At 41.6% G+C, this 18,125-nt stretch overlaps 1 protein-coding gene across 4 annotated transcripts in view; it reads right to left on the bottom strand.

Annotated features, from left to right (window-relative positions):
• Window positions 1-18,125, bottom strand: part of nrp1a (neuropilin 1a) — a 221,958-nt gene that overhangs the window by 75,349 nt on the left and 128,484 nt on the right. For all 4 annotated transcript variants that reach the window (XM_069914442.1, XM_069914443.1, XM_069914440.1 and 1 more), the window contains exons 6-7: window positions 13,374-13,529; window positions 4,464-4,630 (exon numbers count right to left, since the gene is read on the bottom strand). In XM_069914442.1, the coding sequence (XP_069770543.1) occupies window positions 4,464-4,630; window positions 13,374-13,529 (323 nt within the window). The remainder of the gene's footprint in view (window positions 1-4,463; window positions 4,631-13,373; window positions 13,530-18,125) is intronic.

Here is an 18,125-nt window from a genome sequence, read left to right as displayed (position 1 = left end):
TCAGACGTGGCCAAGAGGTGGAAGCAGAGCTGCAGTGTCAGTGGAGACCAGTGGTTCTTTGGAAACATTGTCGGAGGTGTCTGCTGTTGGGTTGAGTGGACGGGACGAGTGTGGAGTTGGAAACAGCTTCCGACGCGACGACTGTTGCGGAGCCGTGCCGGGCTCTGAGGTTGGGAGAGGTGTGCCTTGGCCTCATGGACAAATGGAGGACTGGAGGCTGTATGTCTGGACCTCATGGGAAGGACAGCACTAGAGAGCTTGGGCCACTTGAACTTATGACTGGGTGGTAGTTGGTTTCCCTATTGCTGGTGAACTTAACATCTATGGAGGGGTTGGTAACACAACCTGTTGAAGGCTGTGCGAACAGACCCTGCAGCAGCCTCTGAGGCTCGGGGAGTGTTCTTTATCATCCATAACTGGTGGAGATTTTATAATATCTAGATGTAACCTGTCTCCTTGTACCATTGTCTAGTTTCTGAAAGTTGATTGTATGTTGCATTGTATTGTTAGGCAGTTATGTACTGGGTCAGGAGAACATTATCTTGTATTTAATGCTGTATGATGCTAATTGCGACAAAATAAATGATACCTGATACCTGAAATGGGGATTTCATCTGTTTTCACTCAGCAATATACAGGCAGACCAATGAAAGGAGATGATTTGTATTTGCACGTGTGTGGAAATGCAAATATAAATGTATGTATGTGTTTGTATATGTGTGTGTGTGTGTGTGTGTGTATATGTATAGGTATATGAATGAATGCATATACATACATATATACATACATATATACATATGTATGCACACACATATACATACACATATATATAATATATATATTATATATATTATACACACACACATATACACACACACACATACACACAAACACATATATACACACACACATATACACACAAACACATATATACACACACACATATATAATATATTATATATATTATACACACACACATATATACACACACACATATACACACAAACACATATATACACACACACATATACACACACACACACACACACACACACACACACACACACACACACACACACACACACACACACACACACGTGGACCAAAAGGGGGGGCTCAACAGCTGTTGTCAATGAATAGAATAAGGGTCTGTATGGCTATAGAGGCTGAAGAAGGGCTGGAGGGGAATCCACGAACACTCAGTGTCTCTGAATGCATTCTCTTTTGCTTCTCTTTCTCTTATGCAAGGGGTTTCAGGCAATACTAATTGCTTCTAAATTAATGGAAATTTCATGCAATATTACATTTTCTGTTTTATTTTATGACAATATATACACAGATATGCAGACATACATATAGACATGTATGCATATATATGTATAAATACATACATGTATCTAAATAAAAAACACAAACATGCAATATGGGTGTAACTGGAAATGCCAATATTTAATATTCATTTCTAATATGCCCTGAACTGAATGAGGAAGCAGTTAAGAATCAACTAGGTCTGACTCATATACACACTGAACTGTGATCAGATCACTGAATGCTTCCTGTAGGAATTCAGTGAATCAGTTATTTTTATTCATTGATGGCTACAGTTATGGTAACTCACTTTCAAAGATATCCACATTTGTGTAATGATTAAACTCTAAATTTTTCAGTTGCCATGAGGGGATTCTCATTCACATCTCCCGATCAATAGTCAAGAACTCTGACTGCTAGACCAGTTTCTGAATTACAATACTACCAAGCACTATCCCATCTCTTTAATGTTATGGCACACTTTATTTGTGAGGAAGCATGTTGCGAATGAGTGAGGGAAAATATCAAAAGAGACATTTCATGTTGCATGGTTACTTGGTAAAACTAATGGCATGGAGTCTTTTCAGTGCATGGCTCATTGAGAAGGAGACCATCTTGTTAAGTTCATGGAAATGGGTAGCCATGTACATTCAAATTATTTCCGGGTATTTTTTTTATTCTAGTGTTTAGCACACACATTTTTTCCCCTCAGAGATGATTTTTCTTCAGATCAATTTGGGTGCAGATGAAAAAATGAAGGTCCACAGCTGTATGCTTTGAATATGTTGAGCAGGACATAACCAATTAAAGAGTGTGTTTTACAAGATGCAATGTAAACAGCTGACAAAAAAAGAAATACGAATCCTCTGGCATTTCAAGAATGACCTTAAATCAGAATCAATAGAGAATAATTCAGTAATAAATTTCACGTCTATCCTTCTGTGGGCCTCCACTATAAGATTAATAATAATGGAGCCTTAAATTATAAAAGTCAATACAAAAAGCAGAATTAGACCTCAGACTAAAAACAGATGTGGGACCTCTCACCCTGACAGCTGATTGGTTCTGGGGATTAGGCCTGCTGTGACATGAAAAGTATTATGGTTCTTTGTTCTTAGAGATGGATGTCCATTTATTTTGTCCTGTGAAACTAGTTGACTTGCATTTATAAACTAGCCTGCACATTTTGTAATTGTAGTCTTTATGGTTCCAAAGCAAGATGATTTAAAGGCCTGTTGTCTCTCCAGTGGGAAGATTCTGACCAGGCTAAATCCTGGGATCAGCCAACAGCTGCCTGGTCCCGAATCCCGCCACTTTGGGAATTAGAGTGAATTCAGCAATCAACAGGAAATATCAACAGTTCTGACAACATTTACAGTTTTAAATGGTTATTTTCTAAGACCATGCCAAGGACAGTAATGTGATGATTGTATTCTATTACCTCTGTCAACAGAGGTGCTCAGAGATTTTTTGGAATAATTTCCAAACCTTCTCTCCCAGCTCACTGGTTGAGATGTGTGATAAATAGACACCCTTCAGGGGTCTCTGTGACTCTGTGTCCCAGTTGGTCGTGGATAGGATTGAGCCAGCTGGAATATTCCTCATTCTGTGCTTTGAAGTAGCCGATGTTTAAATAGCAAGGATTATGGACACTGCCAGACTTCACAGAAGCTCAGAGTGACACAAGAAAGTCTGAAGACTCTGTGATTGTACAAAGAAACCACAGAAATGTTGGGGGAACTCAGTCGGTCTTGTGGTATCGCCTCAAACCGTGCATCTTGGCGCCTCACAGTTTGGCGGGCAGCAGCCTCCTTTGAAGAAGACCGCAGAGCCCACCTCACTGACAAAAGGCAAAGGAGGAAAAACCCAACACCCAACCCCAACCCACCAATTTTCCCCTGCAACCGCTGCAACCGTGTCTGCCTGTCCCACATCGGACTTGTCAGCCACAAACGAGCCTGCAGCTGACGTGGACTTTTTTACCCCCTCCATAAATCTTCGTCCGCGAAGCCAAGCCAAAGAAAGATATATAATCAATGTTTCAGGTCTGAGGCCTTCTTCAATGTAAAAGCAAAAAACAGGAAGGCGTCTGGAGAGACAAAGGAGGAAGAATAGGAGTCCAGACCAAAAGTCAAAAGGCGTTAATTGGATGTGATAAGGAGGAAAAGTACATTCATAGTGTAGCACAGCAGAGCAGAGTAGCACATTCACAAATCTTTTTCTGTCTGCAAATTCCCAATGGAAATAATCTTCTTTTCCAAAGGCATGTAATATTCTTTCATCTCTTCAATTACACAAATTACTTTGGAAAATCACTAACTCTTAATCTTTCATGTTATTACAGAAACTTCTGTTATTGATAATAACCCTCCAATCTCAGCAATAAATTCTCTCTGTCTCACCTCGGGTCTTCATTGTTGCAACTGTTTACTGTGTTGCATCACTCAAAGGTTGCTCAGCAAAACACTTTTTTTCGCTCTCTCTATGTGTATTGATGCTAATTTCTCCAATTATCCAATGAATCAAATTAATATAATCCTATATCCAGTGTAACCTTTCACCAAGTAACAAACTCACTCTGCACAATGAATTTTTTTCGAGTTTATCATCCACATTAATAAATCCTAGCTACCAGTTTCCTTTCATCTCCCTCTCTTGTTCATTATCCATCCCCCTATTCAATCTGATTCTGAATGAAGACATTTCTGCTTCACTCCTACCCCTGGAAATCAGAGCAACTCCTCCCAAGTGAAAATGTCAGAGTTGGGGCAGAATGGGTGCAGATGCTCCCTCTGTCCTAGTAGTCAAGGGAGGAAAGTTTGCTGCTAATTTCCAGCATTGACACTTCTCAGCGTGTTAGTCACAAATGATGCTGATTAAAACAGACAAAAGAAAGCATCGAACTCATGAGGGCATGAGATATACAGCATTTTCCAGTGGTCTCATTTTTGTGACTGTAATTGCAGAAAATTATGTGCTCAGAAATCTTGTAGCAAATTACATGCTCGGAATCTTGTGTGATGTTTGGATTAGGGATATTTTCCCTTGCAGTTCAATTCTCTTCTGTTGCAAACTTCTCGAGTGACACCGTTTGATAGACACTTTCATGAACTAATGATACTGCATGTCAAAGAAAATCATGTGACTGTGTTTACCTGTATCCATTCTTTGTTAGAGTCTTCAGCTGGCGTCCATGCATTTTCTGGGTAATTTAGTCTTGATCTTTCTGAGGACCAGAATAAATTGTAATTGCTGGAACTCAAAATTTGATCTGTGAGAATCTTGCCAGATTCCATGCCGAGTGATTCATTACAATGAAAATCTGGAGATAAAAACAAAACATAAATAGAAGTTCCCTTTGCTGCTGTGACTAATAAAGGAAGCAGATGCTTTGAACAATAACACCTCTGAAACAGAATTTTCCTATTTTTGCAGTTCAAATTTGCTGTAAAATTTCTGAAATATGGTTTGAATTTCGTTATCATTTCAACCTTCCTTATTTTTCTTTCTCCTCTTCAATGCGCAATGCAGTTCTGTCAGTTTGTTCTTCTGCGACACTGGTTAATGACCAGCAAAACTCCTGAGGCTGCTCCCATTCTGATGGGGTCATTTCGCTGGGAAGTATATTGGCAACCTCATGGAAGGGTTCAGCAAAGTAAAAACCACATGCCAAAATGCTGGAGGAACTCAGCCAGTCTTTTCAACATCTATAGGAGACAGCCTCATTGACTGTCTGGAGGACATAAAGTGCTGGATGGCTCAAAACTTCCTGCAGCTAAACAATGACAAATCTGAGATCATCCTATTTGGCTCCCACACCACCAGCACCAAAATTATCTCCAATATCCTTGGTAATTTCATTAAACCACACGTCAAATCCCATGGTGTGATATTCAATTCCACCTTCAAGTTTGACAAACAAGTCAATGTAGTAGGAAAAGCTAGCTTTTTCCAGGTCCACATTATTGCCAAAATCAAATCATTCCTGTCACTGAAAGACCTTGAGAAAGCTAAACACGCCCTCATTTTCTCCAGTTTAGACTCTCCATATACGGGAATTAGTCAATCGTCATTATCCTGTCTGCAAATGGTTCAAGATGTGGCAACAAGGCTCCAGACAGGAGCCAAGAAGAGGGACCACATCACCCCAATTCTGGCCTCCCTCCACTGGCTGCCAGTACAGCTCAGAATAGATTTTAAAGATCTCTAGTTTGTTTACAAAGCCTTTAATAGACTAGCCCCCTCCTACATCACTGATCTCCTAACCAATTTAGGACACTTGGTTGTTCTGCGCTCAAATCGCAAACTCATGGGAGATCGCGCCAATCTGTGGAACAACATTCCTCCCTCTGTCAAATCAGCCCCTTCCTTTAACTCCATTAAATCAGACTGAATTTGTATTTATACTCGCAAGTGTTTTGAGGTGATTGTTACTATGTTGTTTGTTCAATTCTGAACCTCAGGTACTCACTTTATACTGCACTCTAAATAGTTGCTAATGTTGAGATGTAATTTATGATCTGTACAGCACTTTGGTCAATGTGAGTTGTTTTAAATGTGCTATATAAAAACTAAAAAATAAATAGCCAACGTTTGAGGCCGAAGCCCTTCTTCAAGGAATAAGCCAGAAGCAGAAAATCTCAGAAAGTCTCAGAATTCAGTGAGTGCTGGCTGGGGGAGGAATACAGACCAACAAAAGGTGTTAACTGGAAATGATAAGGGAGGAGGTAAGAATTTATCATGCTTAACTCACTTCAGCAAAGTAAATGCCAAAAGAATGGGAGCAATTCTAAGAAAAATTCCTGCTGAATATGTGTACGTTGATTGTTTGTTTATGGGGGGACTAATTTGCAAACAACATTACCAGGAAGGAAGAGTTTTCCCCATTCGACTGCAATAAATTTCATCATCTTGGTGTTGTGAATCCCTCATTTCTTTGGCCTGAGGTTGGTAGACATGCCTTCGGCTGTCTCAATTCTTAGTCCCAGTTTACCTTCTTACAATTTTTGTGCCTCTTTTCTGTTTGGCTTTTCTTTATAATTTACCCCCATCTCTTCTAATATCTCCTCCAGTGATTTGTCTCAAGCATGTGTGGAGTGAATGTTTTATGTTCGCAGCACTGTCTAAATGCTAGCCCTCTGTCTCCTTTTCTTCAGCTCCCCACCCATTTCCCTTACTTCTCCAAAAAGACCACTATCCCTTTATAGCCCTCTACCCTCTTCCCCCTTCACCTCAGCTTTTTATCCGCTTCTACTCTCCTACTTGTCTCCACCTATTACCTCTCAGCTGTTAATCTTTGGTCCTCCCCACACCCCCATCTACCTGTTTTTCTTTTCTTATACCTGATGAAGGGCACAGGCTCCAAACCTTGGTTACCCTTTACCTTCTTTGGATGCATGTTGCGTTACTTACGGAGTTTCTTCACCATGTTTGTGTACTGCACTCGACCCTAGCATCTGCAGGTTTACTTGTTTAACTTAGTGGAAGGATGTTTCGACCAAAGGGGTTTTGTAAGGGTTTTGGCAAGACTGAAGAGTTTGGTCTCTGAAGGGCTGATGGATACTTATTGACACAGGAGATTGAGGAAAGATTTAATTGAGAGAGTGAGGCTGAATTGGAAACATTTATTTCCTGTAACAGAAAGCTCTATAAACAGGAAAACGTAGATTTTGAAAGAAATTATAGAAAGTTTAGCTGGGAGCTGAGGAGTCTTGTTTCTCGTTGATAGGGTGTCGCAAATCTTAAACATGTTGGGTGAAATGAAGTTAGGAAACCTTTCAACATTTAAAATATCATACAGATACATGTTTTGATACAAGTTTACTGACAAAAATTGACAGTAAACCTTCTTCTGCTTCGGATACAATGGTCTGAACAGTATACTCTAATTTTTTTTTAAATGTTTCAATAATTCTACAGCTACTATTGACCCAGTTGATGTCAGTCAACATATTCCCTGGAGTTGGACTTCAAGTCATTCTGCCTCAAACTCCACAATGTATTTAAAAGAAATGCTCCTTCCTTTGTACAAATCATAAATCTATCTTTGTTCAGAGGTTTTTTTTTGGCATTTCTGAGATTATTTCTGCAAATGACAACATCTTCTCAGAAAGGCTTTAAAATGTGAACCTCACACACACCAGGTTGCCAGCAAAGTTTTCATTTTCCAATCTTTTAACTGTTAATGTTTATTGGTTTGCTCTCAATGGTCAAACATTTTTACAAGCATCATTCTGGTGGATGATTAAATGGCAGAAGTAGATGGCACTCACAGTGCTCAGTAGCCTCATTTGGCATAATGATCAGTAATGCTCTTTGTTCTTATCAGAAGATACGAATTAAAGGATACATGTTAAAATCCTTCACATGGTGTTGCAATATAAACCTTCTCACAGCAGAGAATGAGACAGCCTCAGGTACCTAGTTAAGCTGTCACATTTAACCATACATAATTTCAAAAGCTGCTTGTCAGGCATTTAGATGTCAGAATGGCTCTTTGTACCACTTCTGTCACCTCAACATCATCCATTGTGTGGCTGGCGGTCAGAAGAAAAGCAGACTCTCTTGGTTCTGGTTTTCACTTTAATTTTTTGTTCAGTTAAAGTCATAATTAACACTACCAGAATCTGAACCTTTATATATTCTGCCCCCAAAAAATCCTCTTTGTATTTCATTCATAGTTGGATCTGGCCTGCATTAAAGATGCTTTTAGTATATCCTCCCTATTAATACAAATGAAGGCAAAATGGACACTTACACGAATGTTCAAATAAGGTTCCTATTGAACACTTGCATTAAAATCAATTAAAATTTTGCATTTAAAGCACGAATACAAATTCAACATATCCTGTGTTCAACAAGACAGTGCTACACTGGAAAATTTAGAATCTTTCATGAGACATTAAACAAGGCCTGTTCAGATAGATGTAAAAAAAAATTAATTGCAGGAAACAAACGCAAACCACTGTTTCTCTCTCAACGTATATCACCTAAAGCAGAATAACTACCCATTCATCACTTTCACTCAGAGTGAAAGCTTGCTTCCTGTTAATTAACTGCCCTACTTTCTAACAATGACGCGATACTTCCTTAAAATATTAATTTGTTGCATCTGACTCTCTTTCTCCATTTTCGGATAAACTAAGATGTAATAGAAAATGAGAGCTTGCTGTTCGGGGCACTTATACACACACACCAAGCAGAAGGAAAGGTTGCTCCAGGCCCATTGTGGAATACAGCTGCCTATCACACAGTGATGGATTTAATGTGCTCACCTTTTGAACAATACAACATTCAATTTTTTTTCCCCATCCAAACCTAAATTGAGTTAAGAAACCAGTAATAAAACACATCACCTCAATAAATTTATTTTGCATTCCCAGTAGTACAGAAAATCATAAAAGGTGCTTAAACTCAAAAACAAATGATAAAAAAATTAAAAACTTACATTTCAAAAATGAGCATTGCCTCCAGCATATTGCCATTGACACAGGTCAAGTTTAATCAAACAATAATTTATCATTTTAGTTATTCTCCCTTTCTATTTTCTTCTTCTGCTTCTTTCCAGCTTCAAAATCACCAAGGAGTGAGGTTATTTGACTATTAGGAAGGGAGTCTCAGCCAATTATTCTCGACAGCAGGGTCAGTATTGGGCAGAATGGTCAGTGTAGGGCAGCAGGGTCAGTATAGGGCAGAATGGTCAGTGTAGGGCAGCAGGGTCAGTGTAGGGCAGAATGGTCAGTGTAGGGCAGAATGGTCAGTGTAAGGCAGCAGGGTCAGTGTAGGGCAGAATGGTCAGTGTAGGGCAGCAGGGTCAGTATAGGGCAGAATGGTCAGTGTAGGGCAGCAGGGTCAGTGTAAGGCAAGCACGGTCAGTGTAGGGCAAAATGGTCAGTGTAGGGCAGCAGGGTCAGTGTAAGGGCAGCAGGGTCAGTGTAAGGGCAGCATGGTTAGTGTAGTGGTTAGCACAATGCTATTTGAGCGTCAGCAACCCAGGGTTGAATCCAACGCTGCCTGTAAGAAGTTTGTATGCTCTCTTTGTATCTGCATGGGTTTCCTCTGGGTGTTCTGATTTCCTCCCACATTCCAAAGACGTACAGGGTTTGTAGGCTAATTGGTCACATGGGTGTACTTGGGAGGTGTGGACTCAGGGGCTGGAAGAGCCTGTTACTGTGCTGTGTCTCAATATTAAATTAAAAATCATCCACACACTTTACTGGACGCACTTTCCTTTTACTTCAATGTGTGTGTGTGTGTGTGTGTGTGTGTGTGTGTGTGTGTGTGTGTGTGTGTGTGTGTGTGGGGGGGGGGGGGGTGGGTGGAGGGGCGGGTGGGATTAATGGCCTGGAAGCATCTTCCACATAGGTTCTGCTTTTAGTACCTATTGTTTCATTAACAATCATGTATCATTTGTTGTCAGTTCTTATACCAAATAGTCCCCCAAATAATTCTCCTGATCATCTCAACACACCATGCCTCAACCAACTCATTGCCCCAATTCACCAACATCCCTAACACCATCCTCTCTCTGTCTGAATGCTCTCAATGGAGAATAAATTATTTGTAGTCAAAGCCTCTGCAATTTTATCTTACTTAGATAAACCCCCTTAATGCTTCCTGTGTTAGTCCATTTATCGGATCTAATATTTCTTAATGGTTACACGATTGGCATTATACCTAGATTATCATGAAATATTAATTCATAATATTATCCACATTACCTGTAGCTATATACAAGTCATCTTTCTGTTTCCTCAAAGGTCTGACTCTCTTCATTTTCACATCTTCAAAAATAAATTCTCGAACTTCAAAAATTTCATTGCTATTATTTTTATACTGTCTCTTTGCTTTCCTAATTTCCCTTATTTGGTTTAGTCCAATATTTTATCTTTTTCCAGCGTTTCTTCTGCATTAAATGTTCTTTTTTATCTTATCTTCCAGAAACAGGTAGGAGATGGCAAGAGTGGAAATTCATTGCTGCCCCTTGTATGCAAACAGAATCACTCCAAATCCTTGGAATCCCCTTCTTGATGCTTCCTATTGCTCTCAGATTGACTTATCCACAAGTTGCTGTATCCAGTTGGATTTTGCTAAAATTGCTTCAATCCAATAAAACTGGCTTTAAAATATATTTTTTTTTTCCCCTGTTTTGCCTTTGTCTTTGTCTTTTCCCCTGACTAATTGCATCATGATCTCAACCACAAAAGATACTCCTTGCACTAGCCTGGCCCCATTCTGTTGCTCGAGACATTGCTTCTGACTGGTCCTTCCGCCACTGAACTAGTTTCATCTTACCTTGATTCTATCCTTTCTCCACTGGTTCAATCCCTCACCACCTGCATCCGTGACACCTCACATACCCTCCATCTCTTCAAGGACTTCAGATTCCCTGAATTGGACTGCCTCACCTTCGCAATGGATGTCCAATCCTTTTATATCTCTATTCCCCCACACAGAAGGTCTGAAAGCACTTTCCTTCTTCCTGCACCAAGAACCCAACTAGTTACCTTCTACCACCACCCTCCTCCACCTGGCAGACAGAATGTCCTCATTTTAAACAACTTCTTCTTTAACTTGTCTCATTTCCTCTAAATAAATAAAAAGTAGCCATGGGTACCCGCATTGGTCATAGCTATGCCTGCCTGTTTGTAGCCATTGTGGAGCAATCCATACTGCAAGCCTACACAGGCAAGGCCCCCCAACTCTTCCACCGGTATATAGACAACTACATCAGGGCTGCCTCATGCACCCGTGATGAGCTTGTCAGCATCATCCACTTCGTGTCCAACTTCCACCCTGATCTCAAACTCACCTGGACCATCTCCAACAACACTCTCCCCTTCCTGGATCTCTTTGCCTCCATCTCGGAATACAAGCTTTCCAACGACATATATTACAAACCCTTCTACTCTCACAACTACCTGGACTACACTTCCTCACACCCTATCCCCTGCAAGGATTCTATCCCCTTCTCTCAATTTCTCCATCTCTGCTGCATCTGTTCCTAAGATGAGGTCTTCCAGTCCAGAGCTTCTGAAATGTCTTCCTTCTTCCACAATGTGGCTTCCTCTCCAACACTATCAACTCAGCCCTGTCCCACATCTCCTCCATTTCCCATTCATCTGCCCTGGCCCCCTCTGCCCCAGACACAATAAACAGAATCCCCCTCATCCTCACCTACGATCCCACCAGCCTTCGCATCCAACACATCATCCGCCCGAATTTCTGGCACCTACTACAGGATCCCACCACCAGATACATTTTTGCCTCTTCTCCTCTCCTGACCTTCCGCAGGGACTGCTCCCTCAGCGATTTCCTTGTGCACTCATCCCTCCCCATCCATCGCCCACCCAGCACAGGAGGTGCAACACTTGCGCCCATACCTCCTTCATCACCACGCTTCAGGGGCCCCAAACAGGCCTTTCACTTGTACATCCAGAGGACTTATTTACTGCATCCGATGCACTCTTTGTGGCATTCTCTAATCGAGAGACCGGTCACAGTCCGGGGGATTGCTTTGCTCAGCACTTCTGTTCCTTTGCAACCACAGTGACCATTTCAGTTCTGCATCACACACCCATGCTCACATCGGTCCATGGCCCACCCTGACCACCCGCAGATTGAATGAATGACACCTTATTTTCTAGCTGAGCACCCTCCAGCCACATGGACATTGACTTTCCATTAAATCTTCTTGCCTTTTCTTTCCCCTTCCCTTTTCTGTCTTTCTGGTTCTTTCACCCATACAGCCCTACCATTCCCGCCCCCCCCCCCCCAACCATTGCTGCTGCCACTCCTTCCTTTCTCCACCTATCATCTCTTACCTTGCCACCTATCCTTTTGTTCGGACGCTTGCCAGCATTTTTTCATGCTTTGATGATGGGCTTTAGCCCCAAACGTCAATTATGTATCTTTGCCTTTGTTACATAAAGGACACTGTTTGACCTGCTGAGTTTCTCTAACATTTTGTGTTTTTAACTCAGTAATATATCTTTATAAGGAGGCGGCTGCCCCGGTCTGGGCACAGGGAAAGCAGCGGCGGCCCCGGCTCCGGTCCGGGCAGAGGGTAGGCGGCGGAGGCCCCGATCCGGGCAAGAACGAAGGGGAGGCGGCGGCCCCGGCCTCGGCAGAGCGAAGCAGGCGGAGGCCCCGGTCCGGGCAGTATGGTCCGACCTAGGAGGGGAGGCAGGCCCCTCCAGCCTGGGTAAAAAACCTGCATAGGAGAAGGCCACTCCGTTATAAAACCTACGACCCAAGGACCTCACTGCCACGTCCCAGCTTGCTTGGCCATGGCACATGAACCATGGGTGTAAAGGGTGGGGCCAGTACTGCGCGCACTGCACTCCACCTAAAAGCTCCTTTGCGCAGGCCCGAGGACAGGTCCACGTCCTCCCCCTCCACATCCTCCCCCTCAAAAGATAAAACCCAACACCCAACCCCAACCGACCAATTTTCCCCTGCAACCGCTGCAACCGCGTCTGCCTGTCCCACATCGGACTTGTCAGCCACAAACGAGCCTGCAGCTGACGTGGACATTTACCCCTCCATAAATCTTCGTCCGCGAAGCCAAGCCAAAGAAAGATGTCTTTACCTCCTGCGGACGCTGTCAGACCTGCTGAGTTCTTCCAGCATTTCTGTGTTTTGACTGTAATCACAGCATCTGCAGGCTTTCGTGTTTCACCCCATTCACTTGAACTAAGTTCCAAATTGTCTTCTTTATTTTTGTTATATTTGGTTCATTATTGCTGAAGGAGTTTTCTCAACTGCCGTTTAGGTATACTGTACCATCTATGCCTTTTACATTTTGTTCTAGTTACTATCATCTCCTTCAATGTCTCTATCAAAGTTCAGATGATCACTTTCTTGCTAAACACAGCAAAGCATGATGTAATTTTGCTGCCAGCAATACATGGCTTGGTTGGATCTGTAAAGAATTGTGTAGAACATGAGTAGATGCATATTTTTGTGAATAAGCATTAGGCCAGTGTGATCCATATAATTCTGCTCTTTATGATCAACAAAACCCATCTAAACCAAATCATCAGAATCGATCAGCTTCTACTTACTTTCTGATAAATTCTTGTGGACAATGGAATAGTTTGCAGAGAAGCCATCCCTGGCGATTGCAGTGTCCGTGTGCAGTGTTAATGACAGGATGCCCGTGATGGACTGAATACTTTCGGGTGCAACTTGGCCACAATAGCGTCCTATATGAAGCCCAACTGAAAGAGAGAAAAGATCAGAGTAAACCAGAGTTCAGATTATAACCATCCCCTGTGAGCTCTGCCTGCAGGACGACTGGGAGAGTTCATCCGCCAAATGCTCGATTCAACTTTTGGAAATCACCTTTCTTACCTTATGATTACCAAGCACCAAAAAGAAACAAACTATTCAGCCCAAAATGGCTAAGTCTATACTTCACATCTGTCTCTTCCCACTGCATCATTCGGCCCAATCAACAAATCTTCTGCTCTTTTCACCCTTGTGCAGTCATTTCCTAGAATTGATCCATGTTTATCTTATCCATTCGGTGATAGAGCAAGTGCCAATCACTCCTCGAGGTAAGGAAGTTTCTCCTGAATCTTGAAGATAGCTTTACTGGTAATTATCATTATGGCCCATCCTTCGCACATGAAAACTTCACATCCAATGTATCAAACTCTTTCAAGAACTTCAAGCAATGCAAGTCATCTCTTGATCATTACACTTCCAAATAGTGCCAGACAGTTTTCTCCCTCAAAGACAAATAAATAAAGTCTTGTGGCCTTTACAGAATGTGAAAATAAATAGCTGGAATTATTTGAGAAAGTTTTAAGAAGGTTATTTGAGAATTATTTGAGAAGGTTTTATGGGTTAACAATATATGTACTAGACATTGGAGTATTTTGCTAAAATAGCATTTAAAGAAGGTAACGCAATGGGTCTATGACTTTTTATGTCATGACACCATCCGCAATATCCTATTTATTCTTTAATAAATAGGGTTCAGGGGTTGGGGGTGGGGGGGGTTGACATCTTAAAGACAAAGTGTGGGTGGAGACTCCAGGCACAGGGAACAGTCAGTCGAAATCATTTTCCCATGGTAGGGCACAGTTTAAAATAAGAGGGTTTTTTTTCTAAAGGGTATCTGAGAGTAAAGTTTTTTTTAAAATGCATTGTTATCTGTCTCCACCACCACCTCTGTTTCAAGGATCTCAATGGCAGAGAAGGTGGAGGAGTCAGACACAGTCACTACATTTGAGAGATTTTACACAGGCACTTAATTATATCTAGGAAAGGCTCAGCCAACACAAGGAAGGACCCTTCATACCTTAGGCGCACTCTCTTCCCAATTCTCCCACTGGAGCGAGGGTTATGACTGTGAAAGTACACCTCAACAAGGCAGTTTCTTCCCCGCACCCATTAGGCTCCTGAATAAATCCTCAGTGCTCTCATGCTGCCCTACTTTGGTGCTCATTGATCTTCCTTTTCATTGTACACCTCTTCCCTGCAAATTGTGCTCTTTACACAGCTCTTTGAAAGGTAGAGATAGCCTGTCAGACTGCTTGTAGAACAACCTTTCTCACTGTACTAGGTATAATGTGACTAATGAACATAAAATTGACAAATCCAGTGCAGGCAATGAGTTGAATGTTGATGAACAAAAAGGTTCCCAACACCATGGTGGGACAATGGACCTGTTCCCATGCTGTTCACTTGATGACTCAAATGCCAATGAAGCATGTTGATTATGTGATTGACACAAGGATAAGAAAGAGTGGAAACATCTGGTTGTGGCACGATCAATGACCACCCGCAGACATGAAGCAAGTAGTCAAAGGCTTTATTAACCAGAAAATCTCGGTATGACGCGACATGCTGCTGGCTCACGTCCAAGGCACATATGGAGGGAGGAGACTAGGGCTCTCAGCTTTTATGAGGGATCTTATGGAGAGGAGTTACAGGGACAGAAGGCGGGCCACCCTGCCCAGTCCAGTGAGTTCATGCCTGAAATACCATGTTCCACCCATATCGCCCAGATTTCCAGTGTAGCATTAAACACGCAAGAGATTTTGCAGCTGCCAACTACCTACTTGTACAATAGTATTGCTGTGTAAAAAATATGATGGGATCCAATATCTGGGCTAAGAGGTGTCAAGTATTGCCTAGTTAATATTGAACTTGCTCTTTCGGAGGCATCGGATTCAGGAGGAAAATCAATCAGTGCAAGGACTTGCACAGTTCTCAAGTTTCTTTGAAAATAAATTAAAGACTAAATTGCCTGGTGAGCTATAATAGTTAGTTTGATGTTGTGCTTAATATACATTTCCAGCAAGGTCAGTCAAATAGGAAAACCTTAATTTCTACAAACTGAAATTGCCGATGAAATGCAAGAGGTTGTGGTGGGGATGGGCTGTGGTGGCGGTGTGGGGGGGGGGGGGGGGAGAGAGGCAAGGGAGGTATGGTATTGATTAACAGGAGAACAACCAAGTTTAATTAAGGTTCAGAATACTTTTGGACAACAAGCTCTTTGATCATCAGTGAGGCATTGCTGTTGAGCTCAGGTGCAACTCCATAGATAAGGAAGGAAAATAAAGCTGTGCATCATCTGGGATCACTTGCTAATGCTCACCTCTGGAGAATTTTCCAGAAGGACAACACAAATGTAATGGGACAAACAGTATGCCTCTGTGATTCTAATACACTGGCAGAAGACTAAAAATAATCACACACCTCACCTCTCCCCTCCCCCCCCCCACTCCTTTAGGGACAGGGATTTCATACAAAATCAACCAAAACTGAAAGAGGAAGTAAAGGAGGAAGTCATGACAGTTAACATCCTCAAACTTCTTGCATTGCAGAGGGCACAGAAATGCCCCAGGGATTTTTTTTTTAAAAAAGCATTTTCTTAAAAATCAATAAATCCTTGAAGGTCTCATATAAACAACAAAGTAATGCAATGCTTTTTCAGCAAGGATAATTTTCCGGTCAGGCGAACAGATGTAACTAAACTGCTCTTTTGGTTTCATCTACAGTGAAGAAGTTCTGCTCTCTTGTTGCAAAAAGAAAAAAAGGTTACCTGAAAGCTTATGAGGTTTTGAAGGATTTTACCTGGCCTGCAAGAATGCAAGCGAAATATTGTTGAAAAGGGCAACATGAATACTCATGTTGTGGGCAACTCTCAAGACTCAAGAGAGCTAATGTCACATCAGGGGAGCAGGCTGAATGATGCCAAGGATAAGCTCCAAAGAGCAGAGTTGCCTTGGAGATTCATGACTGCAGAAAAACAAACACTGATAGTTCTGGTCACGTCCTGTTCTGCTTCAAAACTACTGCCTGAAAGTTTATTAAAATACTTCACAGTCCCTTTGAATTCTAATCCTCTGTCTCTTTATTGCAGTTAGAAGGCTTAGGTTAAAGGTTCTTTAGTAGTGCTCAATTTAAGTGAATGCTGCTTGGGATTTGAAATTATCAAGCAAACACAGTAGGACAAGATCAATAATATTTTTATTCTTAAAGCATGTGCTGAATTACTGATGGAAAGCAGAACAATAATGAAGTGTGATATTGCTTACGATCATACACACGTTGCTATCCTGAATCGACTTTGTGCATTTAAAGCAGATGAGCTATTCCACAGCAGATACAGTGAACCATGGAAATTGCTGTACGCACAAATCAGCACATAATTGCTAAATATGTTCTTAAAAGATATTCCTATGACAATTCATTGCTTAGTGGTTTGGCAAAGTCATTCACTGTTTAAAAAGTCTAATTAAATCCACTGTGAGGGATACAGTTGGTGGTGGTGGATTTTGACTCTGTGTGTGTGTGTGTGTGTGTGTGTGTGTGTGTGTGTGTGTGTGTGTGTGTGTGTGTGTGTGTGTGTGTGTGTGTGTGTGTGTGTGTGTGTGTGTGTGTGTGTGTGTTTGTGTAGAATTTGGAATCTGCAAAGTTGAGGAGAACGAATGATGAAGGGGGATGCAGGTTTGTGTTCATCAGACCCCAGAGAGTGAATTGGGCCTAAGTGTCAGAGAGATGGCCAGGTCAAGAGATTGATGGGTGAAGAGTAAATGATGGAACTCGAGATCAAAAGGCCCAAAGGGAGCCTTGCAAAATGTATACTTCTTAAAGAAGATCTACTCAAGGACATTTGCCAGCAATGGTTGGAGTCGTTGGGACCTACCCCTTTGCAATGATGTAGCTGGCCTGAAATTACATGAAAGACTCCTTCTCCATCAGGGGCCTGAACTAGCTATAAGCCACACTTAAATTGACCAAGTGGCTTTCAGATGTGCACAGCACAATATTAGACTGGGATTTCAGTGCCTTCATGTGTTGGATTAATGGCGAATCTGAAAGTAAATGAGCAGTTTATGAAACCTGGAGTATATTCCAAAATTTCCTTTGTTTTTTCTTTATAACTAAATCACAATATACCCCAAAACATGCTTACATGACCTAATTTCTTACATTTAAAAAAATACTATCTTGCTTTCATCATCTGAGTTCACATCATGTAATATGAACCACCACTAACCTTTGAAAAGCAGCAGTTCTAAAAGCAATGCTGTGATAATACTGTCAGCCACACTGCTAGACTAACCAGTCACCAGCTAGTCTGGTCATTATTGTACATTTGAGGTGATTGCAGGAGCCTCCAGGGAAATCCCAGGGCACAGCCAGCAGAATACAAGTCATAACTATTTGGTTTTATTGCGCTCATGGGCAACATCAGACAAAATTTCTTCAGGCAATCTGTAACAATGATTGTCTGCATTTTTTTTTAATGGGAGTCTGTGTATGCACTGGGCAGGAGAAATTATAATAAGGTAGGA

This window comes from Narcine bancroftii, chromosome 1 (assembly GCF_036971445.1).
Source record: "Narcine bancroftii isolate sNarBan1 chromosome 1, sNarBan1.hap1, whole genome shotgun sequence".
Classification (NCBI taxonomy): Eukaryota; Metazoa; Chordata; class Chondrichthyes; order Torpediniformes; family Narcinidae; genus Narcine; species Narcine bancroftii.
This window is presented reverse-complemented; position numbering and strand designations above follow the sequence as displayed.